Genomic DNA, 26,784 nt, shown 5'->3' with positions numbered 1-26,784 from the left:
ATTGGCTAGTCTGAATGTGAATGGCCTGGGCAACCCGATAAAGCGTATTAAAGTGCTCTCCTTTTAAAACGATCAAAAGTCCACATTGCCTGCTTGCAGGAAACCCATCTCTCTGTCCTTGAGTGTAAAATTACAAAAAGACTGGGTGGGTGCTAATTTCTTTTTGCCAGCTGCGGGAAAGAAAGCCGGGGTTGCTATTCTTTTACACAAAAGTATTTCCTTTCAATTACTATCTGAAATATCGGATAGTGAGGGCAGATATATCATAGGCAAATTGAATGGAAGGGAGGTCACGATATGTAACCTTTATGGACCAAACTCCCCAGACAAAAAATTTCTTTTCCTCCATTACCAATTTGTTGATAACTCACAGAAAAGGGGGAATGTTCATATTGGAAGACTAATATCTATCACGATCCCGTGCTAGATCGTTCTGTTCCACCCACAAAACTTGCTCAGAAGCCCCAAAAAACAAGCATTAGCCAGATATGTCAGAACCTACAGCTTTTAGAGAGTACTTAATAGTGATGCGCATGACTACACTCATGTCTCCAAAGCCCACGGTACACTATCGAGGATTGACTACATTCTAGGCTCTACATCCCTTTTCCATATGATTTTCTCGGCAGAGATAGGACCGACTGCCGTATCTGATCACACCCTGATCTGGGTGAATTGTCACCTAGAAGATGAGGCGGTTCCCTGCCTATTTGAAACTAAATGGGCCCAATACTAAACTCATAATGAACAACATAAGACTGACACAAATTTCTTTTGGGAAAAGTGTAAAGTGGTCATGAGGGGAGAAATTATTCCTACTCCTCACATATGAAATTAACTATTACATGCAAAGATCATATCATTAGACACGGAATTAAAAAATGGCCAAAAGCAAGATGATTAGGTACCCATCCCAAGCCAATTTTGACCAATATTATGCCACACTTGATGCTCTGCAATCATATCTACATCAAAAAGCCCTGAAAGCTTTCCAGTTTAAGGAACATTCCTATTTTCGCTATGGAAACAAGTCAGGTAAATTATTGGCAAAGCTGGTGAAGCTTAAGCAAAGTAAAACCTACATAGAAAAATTAAAGACTCCACAAGGGGCTTGGGCAGTTAAGGGGAATGAGATTTGTCAAGTATTGAAAATTTTTTATGAGAATTTGTACACTGAAGATAGAATGGGAGGGAGCACTGAGGAAGCTTCCTTTTTAGAGAACCTGGATATCCCCCAAATTTCGCCGGTACAATTGGAATTTCTGAATTCCCCAATTACAGAAACTGAGGTTCTGGCGGATATTAAAGCATGTAAATCAGGTAAAGCTCCAGGACCAGATGGATTTACTTATGACTATTACAAAATAGGAGATAACATTACTGAGGCGTTGAGATCCTTCCATCAGGAAGCACTAGAAAAAAGGGGGGTTTCCTCCTCAGTTTAACAAAGCATATCTCACCATCTTACCTAAACCAGGAAGAGATCTCACCCAACCAGCGTTTTATAGACCGATATCTTTGTTAAACTGTGACCTCAAATTACTTGCCAACATCTTGGCAAAAAGATTGGGCGCTGTACTTCCTGCTCTGATTTCTCAACACCAGGTCGGATTTGTTAAGGGGCGTTCTGCGAGCTCACATATTGCTAAATTGGTCACTGCCATTGCCTTTTGCCAAAAGCATAAAATTCCATCCATGGCAGTAAGCTTTGACTCTGAGAAAGCTTTCGACCGGGTTTCCTGGGGATATTTGGTTTACATGGTAATCTTCTCTCATATCTCACTTCTGTATAATTTGCCAACCTCTCACATTTTAGTGAACGGACATGCCTCCCAAGCCTTTACACCACAACGAGGTGTGCGTCAAGGCTGTCCGTTATCCCCCCTTTTATATATCATGGCAATAAGACTCCTTGCTTCGTATTATCTATGATGACACCTCTATTACAGGCCTCACACATTTAGGTTACACGTTTAAAGTAGCAGCTTTTGCTGATGACATTCTCATTTATTTAACCTACCCGCAACAAGCACTTCCCCAAGTCTTAGAATTTCAAAAATGGTATGGAACATTTTCTGGTCTAAAGATTAATACAGAAAAATCTGAAGCGTTGGAAATATGTGGAGCATTGCATGAGACCTGGGGCTCTGATTTCCCTCTTAAATGGGCTGATAAACATTTATTTAGACATTTTTATATACCGACAACCGTTTGCACATCGTATCGGTTTACAGTTAACTTAGAACAGATAGGCGAAATCCTTTACATGGAACGGTAACAATAGTTAACAGCAAAAACCGGAACACTAGTTTACAAAAATTTACAAGATTTACATATTAAATACCTGGGAGCTCATATTCCTAGTTCTATTATTTCAGTTTATGATGTCAATGTTCAACCCTTGTTACAGAAAATGGAAAAGCGAGTAGCGAATTGTCAATCATTACCTCTTTTTCTAACAGGAAGAATTCACTTATTTAAGATGGTAGAGCTACCAAAATGGCTATATCTTTTCCAGATGCTTCCAATTTGGCTAAGAAGGTAGGATGTGAGTGCGCCATACATAAAGTTTTGCGACAATTTTTGTGGCGAGGGAAAAAGTCAAGACTGGCTCTAAAGTTCCTCCAACTCTGGCCAGCAAATGGTGGGTTAGCATGCCCAAACTTTCAGGATTATAATCTAGTTTGTATGAGACATTCGGGACTGGATATTGGGTACTGATTTCTTTTCTCCTTATAAACTCATTAGTACTTGGCTAAACAATTACTCTCTATCGACCCTTTTATAACTCAAACAACGTCAAATTCCACCAGTATGTAAAGGTTTTCTGATTCTCCACTCTAGCAGACAAGCCTGGTCCTACTTATGCACCAAATTGGTAATTTCACCGGGACCAACCTGCCTAGTAGAACAATGTGACAACCCACAGTTTGTTCCGGGTAGAGGGCAGTCAGTGTTCCATACTTGGGCCCAAAAGGGTTTGGTACGAGTGTCAATTATTCTCCCATACATCTAACATAATGTATAGTTTTCAAGAGCTTCAGAACCAATTTCATATCCCTAGAGAAGAATTTTATGCATATCTACAGTTCAGGCACTATATTTCCCAATCTCGGTTGTCTACATTATCTCCTTCTCAGTGGTCCCTCTTGAATGTTATGCTTTGTTCTCGGCCAAAGATGAAGTATTCCTGTTCGGTATTTTCTACAATGTTGCATTCTCATTTGATTATGGTAGCGTACGATGATATTGTTCTTAGATGTTCTAGATATCCGGCCATCTCTCTAACACCAATAAAAGTCAAACAATATCTTTTGCAAAGTAATAGTTACAGAAAATGCCAATTTGTGGGAACTTCACTTCAAGCTCATTTGGCACCTATATTGCACTAACACAACAGCGTTTAAACTGGGAATTGCAGATTCCCCTTTATGTTTGAAATGTGGTGTTGAGGATGGTGAATATCTACACTGCTTCTGGGATTGCGACAAGGTCAAATCATTCTGGATGAATGTTCAAAGTCATTGTTCCTTGCTCTGTGGCTATGTAATTCCATCTGACCTCATGTTATGGTTGTTTGGTTTCTATAGTAGCACTTGCCTTCCTTTAACCCATCAGCAAAAACTTTTCATAGCCAAGGCTAGTTTAATAGCCAAACAAATTATAGTCAGCAAGTGGATATCTAATGAACCACCAAATTTAATACACTGGCACAGGAAACTTTTACAATTAGCCATGTATGAATATATGACAGCCAAGTCGTTGAGCATCCAGAAACAAAAGCACACCGGGGGAATTTGGTCTACCTATCTTAACAATCAGCCAATGCACTTAGTCCAACATATCTGTCAACTGGATCCTGATGCGAAGGACATAGGACAATCACCATTACCCACATTCTCATCAGATGGTTCGGTTTCACATCTAGGGATCCACCGGTGACACACATCACTTATTATAGACTCTTTCATCAGGCTTTCGGGTACGGTTACTCTGGACTTTGGAGCGTTAATGTCTTTTGGGTCCATTATCTGTCATTATCTATCATTTATTTATCTATCCTATTATTTATCCAATGTCACTAATCTAGGTATCTTTAATTACTGTTCTAATTTTTACTGCTCTAATTATTTTTATTACTGTTATAATCACTGTGCTAATTATTGTTCTAACTACTGTTCCTATTACTGCTGCCTTCTGGAATGCAAAGAGAAAAGGGGAAGGAAAGGAGGGAATCGCACTGTTGAGACATGGAGGGGGGAGGGTGTCCCGGGGAGAAAAACTGAAGATCCATGATCCAACACTTTCATACTATTTACTCAGTGGTTGAACTTGTTATGGTATTCACAAATTGCCTTTGGTAACAATCTTTGAAATTGTTTACTGTGGTCACTATAAACATTGTTCAATTATTTGGATTTTCTCTAAATTCAATAAAAATATGTAACAAAAAAAAAAAAAGGGTCTTATCCCCTCTCAGATTTACCATGTGTGCTGTTTTTTTGTTCCATTTGAATTTCTGCCACTACTTTCCCAGCTATTGTCTCCTGTCTTCCTCTCTGATCGCTTGTAGTTTATTAACACTAACCTTTTTTGCCTTACCTTTTATTAGAAAACCATAGCAACCTTTTTCCCTTTTCTTTTACTTACTTTCCTAATAAAAAGATTCGTTGAACTTATATCTTTTAGTTTTGCCTGCTGCTGTGCTACGGATACAACAAGGATCTACATTTTTACTGCAGCTGACAGGTAGTAAGTCTTAATAGCTGTTTAAATCATTGCCCCACCCTACCAACTTTAATGAGTTTTGTATATTTTTTGTATTCAGTACTGTAATTGTAACAAGACACTGTTTGCCCTGAGCTGTAATTTTGTGCATCAAGTAGTATTCAACAGCACATGATCAGTCTTGTGGTTAAAACGCATAAGTGTATGTATTCTACAGTACACATCCTGTTTTTGTCCCATGGCTTTGTCATATAGATAGTGTTTTCTAGAATCTACAGTGAGTGGTAGTGGATATGTTTATAATATATCCTTGTTTTAAGGTGAGCACACACACACACACACACTGGTTGCATTAGTATTCTTTCAATTAAATGAAAATTAATATGACATGTAGTCAAAAATGAGCACAATGTACCAATGTGAGCAGTTACATGCAGAAAGTCCACAGGCAAGTTTTACTCATGGATTTTGTACCAATTTTAAAAGTGAAGGTACATGCATATTTTAATTTGGAAAATAGCCCCAGAAAAAAAAAAAAACCACTTGCACACATTTAAGTTGAAAGGGTGGATTTTTCAGAAAAAAACTTAAGTGCTTTAGAAAATTCAAAAAACATGTGCGCCTAAATACATAACCCTCCTGCAAGCATGCCCCGGGAATGCTTCCCCCCTACTGTGGTGAAAGCACACATATACAGGCCCTAGACTAGCTCTTGTACCTGTATACAAGGGCAGCAATTTTCTTCAAGTCCAATTTCTGCAGGTAAAGCACAGTTTTACCCATGAAAATGGCTTTGAAAATGACCCTCTTTAAGGTGGAGTGGCTCAGAATGTTAGCAGCATGCTGGTTTATGGAAATTTTAAACTACTTAAGGCATTTACCAATGGGTAAAGAAAAATATTTCTATATCAACTAACAAGATGGAAATTTCCTACTGCTGTGGTTAACTTAATTCTGCAATGATTGTGTTTTGTACGTAATACAAGGGATAATGTTCCAGTTCCAATTCTATAGGCTGAAGTTAACTCATGCTAACTTCTGTGAACCAAGACAGAATACTACAAAACACTAATGCTAGTAAAAAGGCCAAGATCCACATCTTTGCTAAACTGCTGAGAACTGCCAACACTGTTGTGTGTGCAGACATTCAGGCCGACACAGTAGAGTGCGCTCCGATGGAGCGCACTGTTAACCTGTCATTGGACGCGCGTTTGCCCTTACCCCTTATTCAGTAAGGGGCGGAAAACACGCATCCAACCCGCCAAACCTAATAGGGCCCTCAACATGCAAATGCATGTTGAGGGCCCTATTCGGTATTCCCGCGCAATTCAGTAAGTAAAATGTGCAGCCAAGCCGCACATTTTACTTTCAGAAATTAGTGCCAACCCAAAAAGGTAGGTGCTAATTTCTTCGGGCACCGGGAAAGTGCACAGAAAAGCAGTAAAAACTGCTTTTCTGTGCCCCCTCCGACTTAATATCATGGCGATATTAAGTCGGAGGTCCTGAAGGGTAAAAAAGTAAAAAAGAAAAAGTGAAGTCGGCTGGCGGGTCGAAAACCGGGCGCTCAATTTTGCCGGCATCCAGTTTCCGAGCCCGTAGCTGTCAGCAGGCTCAAGAACCGACGTCAGCAAAATTGAGCGTCTGCTGTCAAACCCGCTGACAGCCGCCGCTCCGGGCCAAAAGGAGGCGCTAGGGACGCGCTAGTGTCCCTAGCGCCTCCTTTTGCCCGTTTCTACCACTGGACCTAATTTAAATACTGCATCGCGCGCACAGGCGGTTGGCCTGTGCGCGCGCCGGGAGAGTGGGCGTTTGCCCGCTCTCCCACGGACTTTACTGATTGAAAGGCCACACTCCTATTTTATCAAAACAATGGGAGACATCTCTTTGAAGCCAACACACATCCTGGTTGGAAAGTTACACTGAAGCTGCTAGACTCAAGGAAATAGGGCACTCACATTTAGAAAGAGAAAGAAGAACCTGAGGAGTTGATAGTGAGGAAACGAAGAAATGGTGTAAAGCAAGTTTGATCTTTTGTAAACCCAGTTCTGCACAGACAGCAGGAAGAATCAGCCATTATATATGGGTGATGGGATCCAATGATACCAACATGGACCCAGCTCTCAAAGCTCAGCAAAACATTACTAAGCATGTGCAGCAGTTTCAATGCATGCCCCCCAGTCTCTTTTACAGCCTAAGCTTTAGCAAGCTAGGAGGATGGGTAATAAGAATGGCTAATTCATCCTGCTTTCTACAGAAAACCCTGTTTACAAGTAAGCCAACTTCTGTCGACAAGCAGGCATGAATTAGACACTCTATGTGGGGCGTCTCAACCAAAGCTGAGGGTTGTAGAGTGGAAGTACTTACTAAAAAGACAACCAAGTTCCAAACATATAACGGACTACCGGGAGAACAGGCTACATAGAACTACCTGTCCAAAGTTTATGTCTCCTAGGGAGACTGTCAAACCATTAGGATGTGAAGGTGCAAGCAAATGACCAAGTAGCAGCTTTTCAAATGTCTTCCTTAGACGTGGCCCTGAAATGAGCCACTGAAGTCATCATTTATTTATTTTATTTATTTATTTAGAGTTTTTATATACCGGCAATCATGAAAACATATCTTGCTGGTTTACATAGAATGGGGGTGCAATAAAATACATAGAACTTAAGAACAAAGAACTAGAACTGTGGTGACAGAAGGTACAGTTACATTTAACAAGGTGGCCAAACTTGGAGTAGGAAAAATAGAAAAGAGGATAGAAAATGGTTAAACAATATACAATTTAAATGTAGTATACAAAATAGATAAATGTTATAAACAAACGGCAAGGTGATTTAGGAGTTATTGGATTGTGTCATTGAGTTGTGTCCGGAAAGGCTTGCTTGAATAACCAAGTCTTAAGTTTTTTCCTAAAATTTGGGAGGCAAGGCTCCTGTCTGAGGTCTGTAGGAATGGAATTCCACAGTAGAGGGCCAGCTGTGGAGGTGGCACGATCTCTTACGGTAATGTGTTTGGTCGTTTTCGCTGGGGGAACCAGGAGGGAACCTCTATATGCATCTCTGGTAGGTCTAGCCCTCTGTCAAGGGCTCACTTGGATGAGCCCTTGACAGAGTCTAATCTATAAAACAACCAGCTCAAAAAAGAGTGCACTATACAGTCTGCTAGCCACTGAGACAATTTGACCACTGCCCTTCCCAATTTATTGGGATCAAAACATGAACAGCTGATAGTTTTGAGTGAGATAAGGTTCTCTTGTAATCCAAAGAAAGTAACAAACCTATTCTCTCCTTTGTGCACAGGTGGTCTTGGAATGAATGTAGGTAGCACAATATTTTGATTAAAGTGAAATGCAGATAACACTTTTGGAAGAAACTTGGGATGAGTTCACAGAACCAATCTGTTATGAAAAACTGAAGGTATGATGTGAAACCTAAACCTTGGGCATGAATAATAAGTAAGTACAAGTGACGAACAAGAAAAAAAACAAACACAAAAAAAACCAAATTTCCAGGAGCAAAACTTCAAGTTCACCAACTCAAGTGGTTCGAATTAAGCATTTAGCTTAGTACCTCTGCTGCTTGATAGCTTAGAAAAGTTCAAGACATTGAATTGTTAATACCGTATTGTATTCCATAAGTTACTGCTATTAGAGTACAAAAATGGTTTTAAAAATTTGTTCTCCAGAGACTTGCACTGGAGAACACTGGTAATTTTGGAAATTATTCATTGTGCTGTGTGGTTTTTTGGTTTTTTTTTTTTAAACAAGAATCTTAATTAGTTCTAGTTTGCTGTAAATTTATAAATTCCAATGCTAATCAGGTTTTTTCAAGCAGTTTTTGCTGTGTCTGCTTTCATCCCAAGTTCCTCTTTCCAAGCGCAGTTAAAATCAAGGTACCCAATTTCCTGTACCAGCTTCTGGGTATTGTGTGAGTTAGAAAATTCAGAGGCAATTTTTTGCTATGCCCGTATAAAAAGTATCATAAGTTTTATTTTATCTAATATGCACTCAATGCCACTGTTTTTTTTAATCGGTGCTTTCATATATTGATTTTCATAGCTTTGTTGTCCTAGCCACCTTTCTTTTCTTCATTTACTTTTTCATTCTACTCTCTCCTCTTAATCCATTCTACTTATACCTGTTTCTGTTCCTCACAGAGGTGCTTTCTCCTCTTAGATCTTTTGCACCCTTCCCTTCAATTTCTCCTCTTTACTCTGTCCTCAGGCCACCTCTTAAGTTTTTGCTAATCTTCCCCCTCCAGTTTCTCTTCATCTTTCTTCTCTCCTTCCTATCATGTCATATCTCTCTTCCTTCCTTGAATGCCCTTATAGTCACTTCTAAATACTACTACTGCTGATCAGCTCCTTATACTGAACGGCTATGCAGCAATTCAGAGCCACGCACCATAAGATTTGTCTCAAAGAGAGTGGTGGCTGCAGGGGCAAAGTCGTCCAAATGTCTGGATGACTTTGCAAAGAAGGTGTACCATTCCTCAATGTTAACCTCCAGGATTCAACATCAATTTTATACCTCGCAGTACCTCTGAGACTCTGCAAAAACTATGCCCTGTTTGCATCTCAGAAGACACTACTCTTCCACAGCCATACCTCGATCTTAAAGAAGGTCTTAGACATCTTCTTCGATCCATTTTCGAGTCATTTGAGTCAACATCATGAGCCTCTGCTATGGCCATTGCGGCCAGGCGTCTTGCATGGTTAAAAGCCAGTGCTATTCGATCAGACGTCCATGAAAAACTGGCATATATTCCATGCGTGGGAAGCAATCTCTTTGGTGATCAGTTTATGGATATGGTTTCTCGACTTAAGGAGCAGTCTGCAGCGGTACTATCGCCTACCTACACGACAAACACAAAGACATCAGCAAAAATACTCTCCATTTATAGTCATCTGTATTACCCGAGGACATATTCTTGACCCTTTACTCAGTATAGACTACAGCCATATACTTCAGCTAGGTCCACACCACAGGCCGCCACAAGGGGACAACAAAAACAAGCACCAGCTGCACAACAAAAACAGACAACCATCAACTTCATCTTTTTGAAGACGATTCAGCCACCACCACCCTCGAATTTCATAGGTCGTCTTCAATTGGGAGTCCATTACCTCAGACCAATGGGTCATCATCATCATAAGAGGGTTACCAACTAAATTTCAAATCTATCCCACCTCTTCCTCACTGTTCTCCAATACGGTCTGTTCCCACTCATACAACATCCCTCAAGTCAGAGTTAACCAACCTGACCCTGCAACATTCCATTCAAACAATCCCCCTTCATCTTCAGAATCAAGGATTCTATTCCCAATACTTCCTCATTCCAAATAAATCAAGGGGCCTTCGTCCTATTCTGGATCTCCGTCTCCCGAAACAACACGTTCAGAGAGAAAAATTCAAGAGAACCTCTCTCAAGAACATCCTACCTCTTTTACAACCCAACGATTGGCTATGCTCCATCAACCTGAAGGATGCCTACTCCCATATTTTATTTTATTTATTTTTAATTTTTATATACCAACCTTCTTGCATAAAATGCAAATCAGGCCGGTTTACATTGCAAACTGAACAAGCAGGAAATATAATTCCTTAGTCGGATACATATATTCCAATTCACCCTTCCTCTTGGCAATACCTCTGCTTTCAAGCTCAGAGCTCACATTTCCAATACAAAGTTCTCCTCTTTGGTCTTTTCTCAGCTCCAGGGTATTCACGAAATGCCTAGCAGTGGTGGTGGCTCATCTCAGACAAATGTCGATCCAGATACTTCCATACCTGGACAACTGGTTGATAGTGGCTTCCGACCCGTCCACTCTCCAGCACACTTTACGCACTATAAATTGCCTTCAGACGTTGGGATTCCTAATCAACTTCGAAAAATCCCAACTCCAACCTACACAAATACTTCAGTTTATAAAGTGCTCTCATCAATATGACAGAGCAGAAAGCATATCTCCCATCAGACAGAATGCACACTGACGTTAGCAAACAACCAAATCAACAAAAACCAAGCATCTGCACACCAAATCCTTCAACTTCTGGGTCATATGGCAGCGGCCATCTATGTAGTTCCCATCATTTCAGCCCTTGGGTCCGGTATTTTCCCTGGCAGGACTTGGAGGGTGGTTCCTACCTTTTCGATAAACTTAGCATAAAAGTTAAGTCCTCTGGAGGAGAATTAGGCTGCGGTGGTCTTTCCGGGGAATCAGAAGGAAATCCCAAAAAGTGAGAAGCAATGGAAATTTGGTATCCTGGGCTGGTAAGCTGCAATTCCTATTCTGAATAAGGTTCTCTTGGAACAGGAGACTGTGAAGGTGATGGAGAAGACTGCGAGGGGGAATCAGGTGGTAATTGTTTAGCTTGTTCTAATTCTTGAAAGAAAGAGGATAATGCCTCAGAGATTTTTGACATGCCTGATTCTGCCAGAGTTCCCTGCGGAGAAATGTATATTTTTTGTTTCCTCGATTTTGAAGGAAAGTGAACAGAAGAGTCTACAGCTTGAGATGCAGACAATGCTGGGAGTTAAGTGACGTCTTTTGGCCAAAGGAGTTGGATTTTCAAGCTGATGACTTTCCAGAAAGAGAGAAGTCACTCGCAATAGATTGTAATGATAGAGAGGTTCCTGCTGTGAAAAGAAACTCCACTTCAATGTCTCTACTGGATGTAGAAGCAGTACGTGAAATCTCTTGGTGCTTTCTCTTTTGAGTCCTTTTCTTAGGAAATTAGATATTTGGTCTGAAGAGGTTTGTGTTGTAGGGGCAAGCGTACTGTGCACCGGTTCCCCTTCTTTCCGTTTGGCAGTACGGTTTACTTCATCTGAAGTATGTTGTTCAGACTGTCTCTTTTTTTATGTGTCGTGTTTAGAATTAGTGAGAACCAGTTTAAGTGCTCCGCTCTTGCATCGTATGGTTTGGATATACCGAACGTTGTATCTGAGCCGTGCGACTTTTCAACAATATGTGTCGTCCTTCGTGGATGCACCGTATGGGTGGGGGGCACCGTGGAAGCGTCATGCGTCTGTTGCTTCGGTTCCAAATGGAGGGGTTCTCTAGGCTTGAAAAGCCTGATCCCCCCCTCGACTCATCTCCCTTTTCTTGCAATCTACCCTTCAATGTCGGAGCCCCGACTCGTTTTAAGGGTGATTTGGACTTTCAGTATCCCAAAGGTATATTGAAAGTGCGATTGGCTTGCAGAAAAAAAAGAAACTGAGGAGACGAAGGAACCGCGCGGGAACTCCACCGCACAGAGTCAAAGCTCTGTTACTAGCTGAGGAGACTCCGCCTACCTCGTGTCGCGACGCTTCCCAGACAGCATGGCTAATTCAGCCCTGCTATCAACGGGAAAACTTAAGTTTCATGAGTCGAGTAGCGGCCACTGAAATGCCCTCATGGGGAGGACGCCATTTCGGAATTGCTTAGGTCCGGGTGCTGTTGGATGAGGTAGTTCCCAACCCATCCTCCGACTGAAGGACCAGGCTTGGATGGTCCTCCCTGGGCTTCCTCGCAGTGTTGACACAGGCAGGACTCCAGTTCAGGCTGTGCGGCGCTGAAATGGCAGGCTGTGCAAAGGGAGTGCCTTCTGAGCTTCTTTGCCGCCGGTGCCATTGCCTTTGTGTATAATCGAACAGGTAATGCGCCTCGATATGTGCTCGAGGCTATAAGCGCAGTTATGTGCGTGCAGATATGTCCTTAGTTGTGCGCGTGGCTATGTTATAGATGCGCAAGTTGGGTGCACTGACAGTCTGGCCTACCCTGTACATACAGTCATAGAAACATAGAAGTGACGGCAGAAGGCGGCCATACGCCCCATCCAGTCTGCCCAGCAAGCTTTCACAGTTATTTTTTCTCATACTTATCTATTACTCTGACCGCAGAGGTCAGGACCCTTATTGGTAACTTTTTGGTTCTAATTTTCCTTCCACCCCTGCCATTGATGGTAGCGAGCAATGCTGGAGCTGCATAAAAGTGAAGTATCAAGCCTAATTGGTTAGGGGTAGTAACCACCGCAATAAGCAAGCTACTCCCATGCTTATTTTTTTTATCCAGTGGAGGAGGGGAAGATGGCACCAAAGCCCCCGGTGAGAAAGATGGCGCCACCAAGAGTCTCCACGTGTCTGGACCACCGCGCCGGAGCAGGGCCTAGCCCAACGAAGGCTGCTCAACCCAATCGGTGCTCCCTATTTACCTTGCCGGATGGAAAAAGGAGTCAATATGACGTGCTGAGCCCGGGGACCTTAAAGTTTCCTGCTTACCTGTTCTCAGCACTTACCGGCCACGTGTAGGGACGGTCTCCAGCTGCGGGGGTAGAAAGCTATAGCCTTCACCGCTGCGCTCAGTTATGTACCCGCTGCCTTACAGCCGCTTTAGCAGCTAAGCCCACGCCGGAAGCCGGCTACCGGACCAAGGAACACCTCTGAGGGATCTTGAAAATCACCTCAGGGAGGGACCTTTAGGTATAACCGCAGGAGAGCGGGGCTCGATCCTCTTTAAAGTGAAGGTAAGAATTTCTTCTTTGTGCTGCAATTTTGCCAACACCATGCTATTGTGGGGAGTGTCCGCATCTGCTAGGAGACTGAGAGATACTGAGGAGCTGAGGTCACTGCAGGAGTATATCTAGGGTGACGTCAGCTTTGAAATCTGACTCAGTCTCCCATCTGCTAGCAGAAGAGCACATAACCCACTGGTCCTGAGTCCATCTGGCTACACGCTAGGAAATATATTGCCACCTGCATTTATTTATAAAATTTATAAGTCACTTTATTGATTTATACCTCATATACTATATAAATACCACTAAAGTGTGGAGAGTGTAAGAAACATCTGCACCAATCAACACCACTCAATTGGCCGCCTACATACCCACCTCTAAATCCTATATAACATTGGTACATAGTACACAACAGCAATTGGAATTGCACTGGGCATTTATTTAAAAGATTTCATATAGCGATGGTCGTTGGGAACATCTCATCAGTTGACAAGAAACAAAAGCAGCAACAGGCTTTACAATGAACAAGGAACTCAAATATAATTGAAAGAATTGGGGGGTGCTGGGGGTCACGTAACTAGTCAAGCTCAGTCAGATTAAGGGTCTATCAAACCCAGCATTCTGTCTGACAAGGGCCAATTCATATCTCTTGGAAGTATCTGGCAGATCCCAAAAGGGTAGATATCTCTATCTTGTGGCCCACACCCAGTGCTAAGCAGCAGCTTTCCCAAGTCTATCTACATAATGGTTATTTAAGGATTTTTTTCCCCAAGAACTTGTCCAAACTTCTTTCTCACAACTGAATGTTAAATAAAATTTAATGTGGAAAAGTGCAAAGTGATGCACACAGGGAAAAATAATCCCAACTACACGTATATGTTGTTAACTTCTGTACTAAGAGTCACCACCCAAGAAAAGGGACCATGAAGCAGTTGTGGACAGTACACTGAAATCCTCTACTCGGTGCACGACGGCGGTCAAAAAAGCAAAGAAACAATGTTAGGAATGACCCGAAAAGGAATGAGGAACAAAACAGAAAATATAACATCTCTGTATCAAGCCATGATGCCATCACACTTTCAGTATTGGGTGCAGTTCTGGTCACCCCATCTCAAGACAGACATAACAGAATTAGAACAAATGCAGAAAAAGGTGAAAAAATAAGATAGAAAATCTCTATGATGAAAGATTATGCAGGCTAGGGCTCTTCAGCTTGGAAAAAGATGGCTGAGAGAGGATATGATAGAAGTTTATAAAATCATGAGTGGGGCAGAATAAGAAAATAAAAGACAGTTATTTACCTTTTCAAATAATACTAAAACAAGGGACACTCCATGAAACTAAACCAGCAGAGTCAAAACAGATTGTAAAAAGTACTTTTTCATTCAGCACACTGTCAAGCTGTGGAGTTTGCTGCCAAAGAATATGATCAAGACAACTAGCATAAGTGTTGAAAAGAAGTTTGGACACGTTATTAGCCAGGTAGATTAAAAAAAAAAAAAAAAGCTACTTTATGGGATCTGCCAGGTACTTGCAACCTGAACATTCTTAGTTAGCTTTAAAGGAAGTTGCTAAGGGTCACCACCAGCCACAATGCTCGTCTGTCACAACCACTGGCATCACATGTGCCCAGGGTGGCACTCGCAAGATACCGACACCATCTGTTACTCTACAGTGACACAATATGAACGCTACAAAGACTACCCACTCGCCCGGGAAGCGAGAGGGGTAAGGCAGAGAGAGAGAGAGAGAGCAGGCTGTCCAGCAAGATTCTATTACCTCACATCAGAAACGGCCAATCAGCGGGCAGCGAAAAACAGGAAAGCTCGCGTTTTTTAAAAGACATTAAAACTGTCTTCCTTCAATTCGCATATTCTCTTCCAGAACTGAGACGGGGAAACCGGGCCCAGAACGCCGTCCCCCCCCCCCCCCCCCCCCGAACACATTCACAACCTCGAACCCGCCGCCAACCAGGGGAACGATTCTGGAACAGTCATTAAAACGAGAACCTCCACCCCCATCATCACGTAACAAGAATTACAGTTTGTAAATCCACAAACTAAAATTAGAGCGAGGCCGTTATACCGAGCGGCTCTCGTATATCAGCATTAGTTTTAGCTAAACACGAGCGGTAAAATAACCCTCTCCGTTGCCACGCTCCTCCTCCTCCCCCTTCGCTCACTAGCGGGCGGTGACGAAGGGTGAGGCCGGGGCACCGAGGGAGGCGGGGGGGTGTGGCAGCTTCCAGCCCTAAGCCCCCCCCCAGCGAGCAGCGCGTATCTCTCTCTCCCCTCACTCACTGCGAAGGTTCTGCACGAGCTCGGCATGACTGGCGCCCCCGGACTTCCAGGCCATAGCTAGACAGAGTCTGCGGAGCAGGTACAGGGCTGCCTTCAGCGCTGCGACTGCGCACAGCAGTTTGCCCAGGAAGGATACCACCTCTAGCGCCGTGACGTCACCCGACGCCGACGCCTCGACCGGAGGTGGTGGAGGAGGGGCGCCGCGGCCGCGCGCCGCGGGCATTGTTTGCGTCACCGCGCCCTCCTCCTTTTCCTGATGTTTGTTCCTGGCGGAGGCGGTGCTGTGGCGCTGTCCGGTTCCAGATTTTAGATGAAAAGGGGGGCTGAGAGAGGCTTGCGTGCTTTTTTTTTTTTTTCCCCCTCTCTCCTTCGTTCAGTGGCGTGAAGGTGGTGAGATGAAACGCTGGAGGTTGAGGGAAGAAGCCAAGAGAACCGGATAGAGAGGGGCGGAAAGCGCGTGAGCAGTCCGCAGTGTTCTGGTGGCGGGACTGGGGGGGGCGCGCTGTGGGTTGGGGAGGGGCGCGCGGGGTACTGCGTCCTGGGTGTAAAGAGAGCGCCAATCTGAAGGCTATGAACCTGAGACCAACCCTCCGAAGCTATTTTGAGGGGCTTATTGGAAGGCTGAGAATGAGAGCAGACTATAAAGCTCCCTGGGCTTGAATAAATATTTTTGAAAACGAGTAAGACATCAAACTCGTTTTGTTTTAACCACTGAGACGGGATTAATTGTTTATTTTAAAATATTTTTTAACCTGCAGCAAGCTAAAGTTCATAATTAAAACAATCCAGGCAAACTCAATTGTACAAACACTTTGCACAGTAACAGTACACAAAGTATAATCGACTGCATTTTATTTAGGACCTCTGATTTTAATATTTAAAAGATAAACCCGATAAAACAACTGATGCAAAAAGAAATTTAGAGGTGTTAGAAAAATAGTGGTAACACACTACTTCTAGTCTCAACCCTCTTTTGCTACCCTGGATCCTCCACGTTGTTCTGTACCTTCCTTGGCTGCAGAAACGTATGTATTTGGTTCAACTAGAAAAGGTACCTAACAGCAAAACCACCTATAATGATTTGTGGTACCACAAAGAACTCCTAATTAGCTGAAAAATAAACACCTAAATTTACAGTTTATAAACACCTACAATCATAAACCCTAATTATATTTTTAAAAAATGCAGGGTAACCAACAGGGACTTGTTTGTACCTATTTCAGATCAGTTAACCTATCCAAAAGCTTGATAACTGAAAGCACTTTTTTTTTGTTTTCTAAAAATTACAAACATCTATTCTTAAAGACACAGGAAGTGAACTCTATAATTGAGGTTCTGCAACCATTAAGGTTCACACGGTAAACAAAAATCAGGGATATATTTTCAATAATTCTCTCTACTTTGGATAACAATCTACACAATAAAAGAATCTTTTTTGAATACAATATTATCATGCAAAACATATTTTTATTGATATAAAAGCACAACTCTCACTAAACAATGTTAAAACTAACTAGTCAACATCCACTCACGTCATTCACACCGTTAAAAATCAAACATCTTAACCCCATGTGAATAAAAGATGAGATGTGTGGATTTATAAAGAATGTTTTCTAAAAATTTATATAGAAGTTACTTGTGTGCATTGGGGTAATTTCATTCTGTATTGGAAAGATAGTTGGGTAAGAACAAACACACTATGATGTATTGAAATATGTATTGTGTCACATTGTTTCCAGATGTTTGATTTTTAACAGTGTGAATGAAGTGAGTGGATGTTGACTAGTTAGTTTTAACATTGTTTAGTGAGAGTTGTGCTTTTATATCAATAAAAATGTTTTGCATGATAATATTGTATTCAAAAAAAGATTCTCTTATTGTGTAGATCAGGGGTCAGGAACCTTTTTGGCTGAGAGAGCCATAAACGCCACATATTTTAAAATGTAATTCCATGAGAGCCATACAATATGTTTAAAACTAAATACAAGTAAATGTGTGCATTTTATGTAAGATCACACTTTTAAAGTACAATAAGTCTCTGAAAATATTACACCAGGCCTTAAGACACCAATACATCTCCTATTAGGAAAACGGACCAAGTCAGGCTGCTATAGAGTCCTACACAGAAACTACACGCCAGCAGAAAACCTCACCTGAATCACGTGCTGTCCCTCACCTAACATAGAATAAAGAGACCAAAACGCATAACAAGAAGCATGCAGAAAAAACTGAATTGGAAACTGCAACAAGCCAGAGTCTCTGTATGCAGTGTAACAAAGGAAAAAAGAAACATCACACATCCTTATAAAACAAATCAAGAAATATAAAATCATCAGCAGTAAAACTGTACTAACAAAAAGAACATATTTCGAAACAGCTGATGAGTGGAATATCCAATAATTAAAAACTCATATAAAACATTTCCAGATACCAACAAAATATTTCAAAATAGCAGACACAAAGATCCAGTAATGAAAAATAATAAGGATACAAAAATTTTTTTGCTCTGCATACCTGGGAACGTTTGATATCCAGGTGTCCTGAGATTGTTCTGAATTAGCAGGAGGTGGGGTGGTTTGCTTGGAACTTTCTCCTCTCTCAGTCACATACCAGCGCTCTCTCTCACACTGGCTCTCAATGACACACCTATACACACATGCTCTCAGTCACTCACATATACAAATGTTTTTTCTCTCTCACTTATATAGGCTCTTAATTACACATTTACACACATGCTGTCTATCTTTTCACGCTTACACACACACAGGCTTTCAATCACATAAATACATGCTGTCTTTTTCTCTCACACACAGACTCTCATTCACATGCTTACAAACATGTCCTCTCTTTCTCTCATTTACACACAGGCTCTCAATCACATACTCACATGCTCCCTCACCTAAATCAGCTCTCAATCACACACAGACACACATGGTCTCTCTCTCTCATTTAAACACAGGCTCTCAATCACATACTCACATGCTCCCTCACCTAAATCAGCTCTCAATCACACAGACACACATGGTCTCTCTCTCTCATTTAAACACAGGCTCTCAATCACATACTCACATGCTCCATCACCTAAACCAGCTGTCAATCAGACACAGACACACATGATCTCTCTCTTACTTATACACACAGGCTCTTAATCATACATACACATGATCTCTCTCACACACAAAGGATCTCAATCATACACACATACTCTTTCAAACAAACAGGTTTTCAATTACAAACTTACACATACAGGTTCCCAATGGTAAACTTACATTCATGCTCTCTCTCTCACAGGCAGGATCTCAATCACAGACATACTCTCTTTCACATATACAGGCTCTCAATCATTCACATACATGCAATCTCTCACTCACACACACAGGATCTCAAACACACATGCTTGCTCGCTCATTCACTCTCTCTCTCCCCCTTCCCCCCCCCCCCCCCGGGAACTCGCGGCAGCCGCAGCCACCTCCCAACGCTAACCTCCTTCATTTTCAGCCCTCGCGGAGGCGAAGGCGGAGTCCCATCGGCCGCGGTTGAAGATTTTCATTTTCCTCCGAGCCGCGCTGCAGTCTTCTTCCCGCGCAGGCACCCGATGCTCTCCACTTCCTCTTCCGGGCCGCGGGAAGAAGAGAGCACCGGCGTGCTCTCTTCTTCCAGCGGCCCGGAAGAGGAAGTGGAGAGCATCGGGTGCCTGCGCGGGAAGACCCGCGCAGGCACCCGATGACTCCAGCGCTGGCACCCGGCTGACACCCGATGACTCCCGCGCAGGCACCCGGATGACTCCAGTCGGCGTGCTCTCTTCTCCTCCCCCCCGCGGCCCGGAAGAGGAAGTGGTGAGCATCGGGTGCCTGCGCGGAAGAAGAGACCACGCTAGTGTGGTCTCTTCTTCCCGCGCAGGCACCCGATGCTCTCCACTTCCTCTTCCGGGCCGCGGGGGGGGGGGGGGGAGGAGAAGAGAGCACGCCGGTGCCGCTGACTCCAGCTGTCCTGCCGCGTTCCGCCCGGGCTGACAGCATTTTAAGCCCGGGCGGCGGAGGACCGGGGAGCAGCTGGGTCAGCGGGGAACCGCGAAGTATGGCGACACGTGTCTGCGAGCCAGATGCAGCCCTCAAAAGAGCCATATCTGGCTCGCGAGCCATGGGTTCCCGACCCCTGGTGTAGATTGTTACCATTAAGGTTCAGGCATGAGTTTCCATATGATGAACGGCAGGGACAGATGGAATGTCTTATTGATTTTACCCTGCAGACCTAAAGACTGGGGAGGCCTGTAAATCGTCAAAGGTGTATTAAGACACGGGCATCCCCAAGCAAAGCCTTGGTGGTCAGCCTTAAAATTTTACATTTAATTCATCACTGAACTGGCAGCTAGCACAATGAATGGAGAACATGTGAGAGAGGATCTCTTACCCATGCTCCAGTCAGAACACTGGGCAGCAGCATTTTGTACTGTGCAATGCCTTCAGCGTGGTCACTGGAAATCCTAGATACAAAGAGGCCCATGCAATATGCACAAAAAATGTGCACACATCCCCTATCTTGGGCGTTCAGCATAATTCTTAAATGAGCTGGCGCCCTAAAAGGGATGCGCAGTGGATAAATTGCACAACCCTAGCACGTCCATGGCATCAAACGCCCAAGAGAAGTGGCTGTGCGCAGGTAAGGAAAACAGACACTCAATTTTCTGAGCGTCTGTTTTCCTAACCTTTGCACAGCTACAGGTTAGGAAAATAGATGCTCATAAATTGAGCTTCCCTTTTCCTAACCTGACTGCTGTCAAGATTCTCTTTTTTTTTTTTTCATGTTGCAGCTTTCTTGGTTCCTCCTGCTTAGTATTGCAATGATAGGAGGAACCACAGAAAAACTGTATTTTTTGCTTTTCTGAGCATAAGAACATAAGATATAACATACTGGGTCAGACCAAGGGTCCATCAAGCATAGTATCCTGTTTCCAACAGTGGCCAATCCAAGTCACAAATACCCGGCAAGTATCCAAATATTAAATAAACCTCAAGCTACTATTGTTTATTAATTAATAGTAGGACTTGGGGTGCCTCAAAACTTAACACCAGCTCCGGGCTGGCATTTGCATGTGATGAGCGCTATTAGCTTCACACTGGACGTGGGTTTTGGACGCGCTAATCCTGATATTGCATTGGGCGCATGTCTATCGTGTCTAAAATACATGTCCAACTGCATTTAGTGGCGTGCTGAGCTCAGCACCTGATACTGCATTGGCCCCAAAGAACTACAAGTCAAGAGCAGTTAAAACCATCTGAAGAATTACACAAAAATCATCTGCCTCCAAAAATGGTTTGCTTGCACAACATGTGTAACAAAAAAACCCACTTTACAACAGCCTTAACTTGTGGCTGTATAGAAAAAATAGATGTTAAAGTAACGCTTAAATTCCAAACTATCATAGAGATAGCTGTAGGCCACCCTTCAAACTGAAATCAGTGGGGTCCTCCACTAAAGGAAACCTGCTAAGGAAAATTAACTCAGTTTTTCCAATGTTTAAAACCAGTTTGTTGGAAGTCATCCCACTCCTAAAAGGCATGCACCATGGACAGAGGAAGATACAGGAATGAAACATTGCATGTCATTTGTCAAACAAGTGAAAACTGACTTCTCTTGAGAGTACAATATTGATATTAAATAATACTGGAGAGGGCCAAAACTTCAGGAACACCAATGTTGTCGAATCCAGGGAATTGTCTTCTTATCTCTTCTAACCTGCTGGTATCGGTCTGATAAATATGAGGTAACCTAAGTACCACTGAATAAATTCAGAAACTCCTCTCTTACTCATATGGGAGAGTAAAATGGCATGATTGAGTACACTGAATGCCAAAAACATTTTTAGCAATACAAGAATGAGCTTGCCTTCCATGTCAAACATCATGCCACCCACAATAACATCAAAACTCAATAATAATAGTCCTGTATTGTGCACTGGGTGAAATCGAAATTAATTTGAAACTAATGTAAACACTGGGTGATAGTTTGAAGGAACCAAAGGATCAAGTTTGGTTTTCTTTAACAAAGTGCACACAGAAGCTCATTTCAATATAGCAGGCAAGTAGCCTTCAAACAAAGAGAGATTGACCAAATTAGTAAGATTCTCCAATGTCTTCCCTAATACTTTAATCAGTGTAATGATGCAGGAGTTCATTGGGCAAGAGTAGGCTTGGGGACATTCTGTGCTACTGCGGAGCGCAGATTTTGTGCAGAATTGCCAAATTCTGCGCAGAAAATGGCAGACGAGACCCCGGCATGCTGCGAACGGAGCATGCACCATTTGCGGTGAAGAGGAAGGCCATGCTGCACCGTGAACGAAGCGAGCATCGTTCACGGCGAAGAGGAAGGCCACCACAGGATGCACTCAGCTCGTGGCGAAGAGGAAGCTCCCGGCGTTCCATTCGTGGCGAAGAGGAAGGCCCTGCTGCACCGTGAATGGAGCGCGCATCATTCATGATGAGAAGGAAAGCCGCCACGGGATGTGCTGCGCTCGTGGCAAAGAGGAAGGCCCAAGTGAGAGTGAATTTGCATAGAGAGGAGTGTGTGAGGGGCGAGGGGTGAGAGAGAGCAGGGGGATGAGCAGGAGGGTGTGAGACACCAGGGAGGGTAAGCAGGGGGGGGTGAGAGAACAGGGGGTTACTTGAGTGTGGGTGCCAGAGAGAGAGAGCCTATATCAGGAGCTTGTGAAGGAGGGTGTATGTGTGTGAGAGATTGGGAGCTGGTGAATATGAAAAAGGGATTGTGTGTATGTAAGGGTGCTAACCTGTGTGAAGGGATTGTGTATGTGTGAGAGAGAGCCTGTGTGAAGGAGTGCGTGAGAGATAGACATATGTAGCCTGTGTGAGGGTGTATGCGTGAGAGAGAAAGGGAGCTTCTGTGGGTGTGTATTCAAGAGAGAGAGCCCCTGTATGAGGGGATAGGTGTGTGCGAGAGAGTGAGGGAGCCTGTATGAGGATTTGTGTATGTGCTCTAGAGAGAGGGAGGGACAGAGGGTAGCCTGTGTGAGGGGCAGTATTGAGAACGGGGTCAAACTCTGGAGGGGCAGTATTGAGAACGGGGTCAAACTCTGGAGGGAATATAGAGTGGAAGGGGTTGAGCCTAGAGGTGGAGGGTACTGGCAGGTGGAGAAGCTGAGGCCTGAGACGGCAAAGTGGCCAGAGGAGTAGGGAGAATGAGTGGAAGGGACACGCTTACAGTGAATTTCTAGGGAAAATCTCAAAATATTTAAAATTCCTTCATCTTTAAGTAATTTTTTCTGTATTAATTTAAAATGTAATTACTTAAAAACTGAACGCAAGATTACAGATAGCAAAAATTCTCTGTTTTTCTTTTGAGGGTTCAGTCAATAAAGCATTGTCACCATAAGAAGACCAAAAAACACCTCTATTCCTTCCATCAATTCAACAAACGATAATGAAAAAAATTTTTTGTTTGTGAACTAACTTTATGACCTCATATAGGCAATTTAAACGGAGCCTTCATGTGAATGAGTGTGCTGCATAGCAAGTAGTATATCTCGCACTACCACTCAATGTATAATCATTGGTCATTAAACACCATTTTTTTCGTTTTTTTTGTGTGCTTATTCACCTTAATAAAAGTCCATAAATCCTTCCATGATTCAATTACTTGTTTCTATATTCATAGTAATATTACTTAACTTATTCAAGTGATGTAAATTGAAGAAACTGTGCGACTCTGTGCCATGAGGATAACGCGCCCAACACGGTCCGTGTTTCGGTTTCCACCTTCTTCATAGGGCCATCTACAAAACACATCTATAAATCAGTAACTTAGAAAGTCATGATATCACGATATTTTACCTTATTCACAGTGGTACTAACGATATTTATTGCTCAGTGATGATTTCCGTGCTCTGGTAATCAGTCTCTTCAACCGGAGGAAAGAATGACCGAACGCCATTTTTAAAGAATAAGTAGCCAATGAGTGATTGCCACGTCAAAAAATCAAAACCGCGCGTATCAGCTGTGGATTTGAAATTGAATTAAATTAAAGAATACCAGTCAATCTCGGCATTTAATCCCTCAGGAACTATGCATCCTAACTTGTAAATCCACCGTTGTTCATGCAAATTCAATAGAAATTGTGGATCACCCCCCCTGCTCGTCATCAATATTTTATCGATAACTCTCCACTTTAAGTCCGCAAATGTATGGTTGAATTCAACGCAATGTGCTACAATGGGAGCCTGTAATTTTTTTGTGGCTAAACAACTCCGATGTTCAATTAGTCTGGTACGTATAGCTCTCTTTGTTCTGCCCACGTAATATTTTTTGCATGGGCAGACTAATAAATAGACTACATGTGTTGATGTGCAATCAGTATTCATTTTAGCGTAATAAACATTGCCCTTATTATCCGTCCATGTTGGTCCACTGATAGTTTGTGCACATAAAGAGCAATTATTGCAAGGAGTGTGTTCGCCAGAATGTAAAACAGATTGGGCAGTGTCTGAACGTAAAAAAGAATGCGTCAACAAATCTCTCAAATTCTTTCCCCGACTGTATGTAATCATAGGCAACTCCTTAAAAACAGAATAAAATTGTAATATGTGCCAATGTTTTTGAATGATGGCCGCAATCAGAGTAGCCTTTGTTGAATATCTTAATGTGCATACAAAAATCGGATCATGAGTGATGTCATCTCTTTCCAAAAGTAACCATACGCGTTGAGCATTATAACCTCTTTTAAACGCTGCTCGAATTGTCTTAGATGGATAACCCCTATTAAGCAATCGTGTTGCTAATGCTTGTGCTTGTATATTATACTCCTCTATGCTACAACATATGCGTCGTAATCTCAAAAATTGTCCAATTGGTAAGTTATTTTTTAAATGATATGGATGAAAACTAGAAAAATGAAGTAAAACATTTTTATCTGTGGGTTTTTTAAACAGTGTGGTAACAAATTGATTATCCATTTTCTGTATGGAAATATCCAAGAAATCGATCTTAGACTTACTGTACTGCATTGTAAAGTGGAGGTTCGGGTCCAAAGCACTTATCCACGTTAGAAAACTTGAAAGTCCTGATTCCTCTCCATGCCACAAAAAAAATATGTCGTCTATATATCGACACCAATTGGTGATATTAGTAAACATGGCCGTATGATATAGTAACGTCTCCTCGAAGTTTTCCATATATAGATTCGCCAAACTGGGGGCCAGTTTGGCGAATTAGCATTAGGGGTTATCCATCTAATTAGCATTAGGGGTTATCCATCTAAGACAATTCGAGCAGCGTTTAAAAGAGGTTATAACGCTCAACGCGTATGGTTACTTTTGGAAAGAGATGAAATCACTCATGATCCGATTTTTGTATGCACATTAAGATATTCAAAAAGGCTACTCTGATTGCGGCCATCATTCGAAAACATTGGCACATATTACAATTTTATTCTGTTTTTAAGGAGTTGCCTATGATTACATACAGTCGGGGAAAGAATTTGAGAGATTTGTTGACGCATTCTTTTTTACGTTCAGACACTGCCCAATCTGTTTTACATTCTGGCGAACACACTCCTTGCAATAATTGCTCTTTATGTGCACAAACTATCAGTGGACCAACATGGACGGATAATAAGGGCAATGTTTATTACGCTAAAATGAATACTGATTGCACATCAACACATGTAGTCTATTTATTAGTCTGCCCATGCAAAAAATATTACGTGGGCAGAACAAAGAGAGCTATACGTACCAGACTAATTGAACATCGGAGTTGTTTAGCCACAAAAAAATTACAGGCTCCCATTGTAGCACATTGCATTGAATTCAACCATACATTTGCGGACTTAAAGTGGAGAGTTATCGATAAAATATTGATGACGAGCAGGGGGGGTGATCCACAATTTCTATTGAATTTGCATGAACAACGGTGGATTTACAAGTTAGGATGCATAGTTCCTGAGGGATTAAATGCCGAGATTGACTGGTATTCTTTAATTTAATTCAATTTCAAATCCACAGCTGATACGCGCGGTTTTGATTTTTTGACGTGGCAATCACTCATTGGCTACTTATTCTTTAAAAATGGCGTTCGGTCATTCTTTCCTCTGGTTGAAGAGACTGATTACCAGAGCACGGAAATCATCACTGAGCAATAAATATCGTTAGTACCACTGTGAATAAGGTAAAATATCGTGATATCATGACTTTCTAAGTTACTGATTTATAGATGTGTTTTGTAGATGGCCCTATGAAGAAAAGTGGAAACCGAAACACGGACCGTGTCGGGCGCGTTATCCTCATGGCACAGAGTCGCACAGTTTCTTCAATTTACATCACTTGAATAAGTTAAGTAATATTACTATGAGTATAGAAACAAGTAATTGAATCATGGAAGGATTTATGGACTTTTATTAAGGTGAATAAGCACACAAAAAAAACGAAAAAAATGGTGTTTAATGACCAATGATTATACATTGAGTGGTAGTGCGAGATATACTACTTGCTATGCAGCACACTCATTCACATGAAGGCTCCGTTTAAATTGCCTATATGAGGTCATAAATTTAGTTCACAAACAAAAAATTTTTTTCATTATCGTTTGTTGAATTGATGGAAGGAATAGAGGTGTTTTTTGGTCTTCTTATGGTGACATTACTTAAAAACTGTCATGAAAATTGTGGGATTTTGACAAATATAAAGTTTGCAGAATTTTAAGTTTTTGTTCGCAAAATTTTAAATATTTTTGCACAGAATTCCCCCAGGAGAACAAAAGGTATTATTTAGTTCAATAATTTGGTTAACATTCCATTTTACAGACCCTTCCACTGAGAATAATACTAGGGCACTCCAGAGGCAGGATATATGGACACTGGAGGGTTCTAGGTGCCGCAAGGCACAATATTTGTTAGAACCCAGTTACCACAATAGTGAGCACATTTTAATTATTTAAATTTTATTCTCCACCTTTCCCTTTGACTTAAAAACAGGTTACAATAAAACACATAAGAAATTGCCATGCTGGGTCAGACCAAGGGTCCATCAAGCCCAGCATCCTGTTTCCAACAGTGGCCAATCCAGGCCATAAGAACCTGGCAAATACCCAAATACCAAGAAGATCCCATGCTACTGATACAATTAATAGCAATGGCTATTCCCTAAGTAAAATTGATTAATAGCAGTTAATGGACTTCTCCTCCAAGAACTTATCCAAACCTTTTTTAAACACAGCTACACTAACTGCACTAACCATATCCTCTAGCAATAAA

At 42.1% G+C, this 26,784-nt stretch overlaps 1 protein-coding gene across 2 annotated transcripts in view; it reads right to left on the bottom strand.

Annotated features, from left to right (window-relative positions):
* PCMT1 (protein-L-isoaspartate (D-aspartate) O-methyltransferase) overlaps positions 1 to 15,766 on the bottom strand; it is a 118,837-nt gene extending 103,071 nt beyond the window's left edge. For both annotated transcript variants that reach the window (XM_029596539.1, XM_029596538.1), the window contains exon 1: positions 15,529 to 15,766. In XM_029596539.1, coding sequence (XP_029452399.1) covers positions 15,529 to 15,751 — 223 coding nt within the window. In that variant the 5' untranslated portion in view covers positions 15,752 to 15,766. The remainder of the gene's footprint in view (positions 1 to 15,528) is intronic.
* Positions 15,767 to 26,784: the final 11,018 nt, after the last annotated feature.

This window comes from Rhinatrema bivittatum, chromosome 3 (genome assembly GCF_901001135.1).
Source record: "Rhinatrema bivittatum chromosome 3, aRhiBiv1.1, whole genome shotgun sequence".
NCBI classification, from domain to species: domain Eukaryota; kingdom Metazoa; phylum Chordata; class Amphibia; order Gymnophiona; family Rhinatrematidae; genus Rhinatrema; species Rhinatrema bivittatum.
Note: the sequence above shows the minus strand (reverse complement) of the source record. Positions and strands in the feature narration are given on the sequence as shown.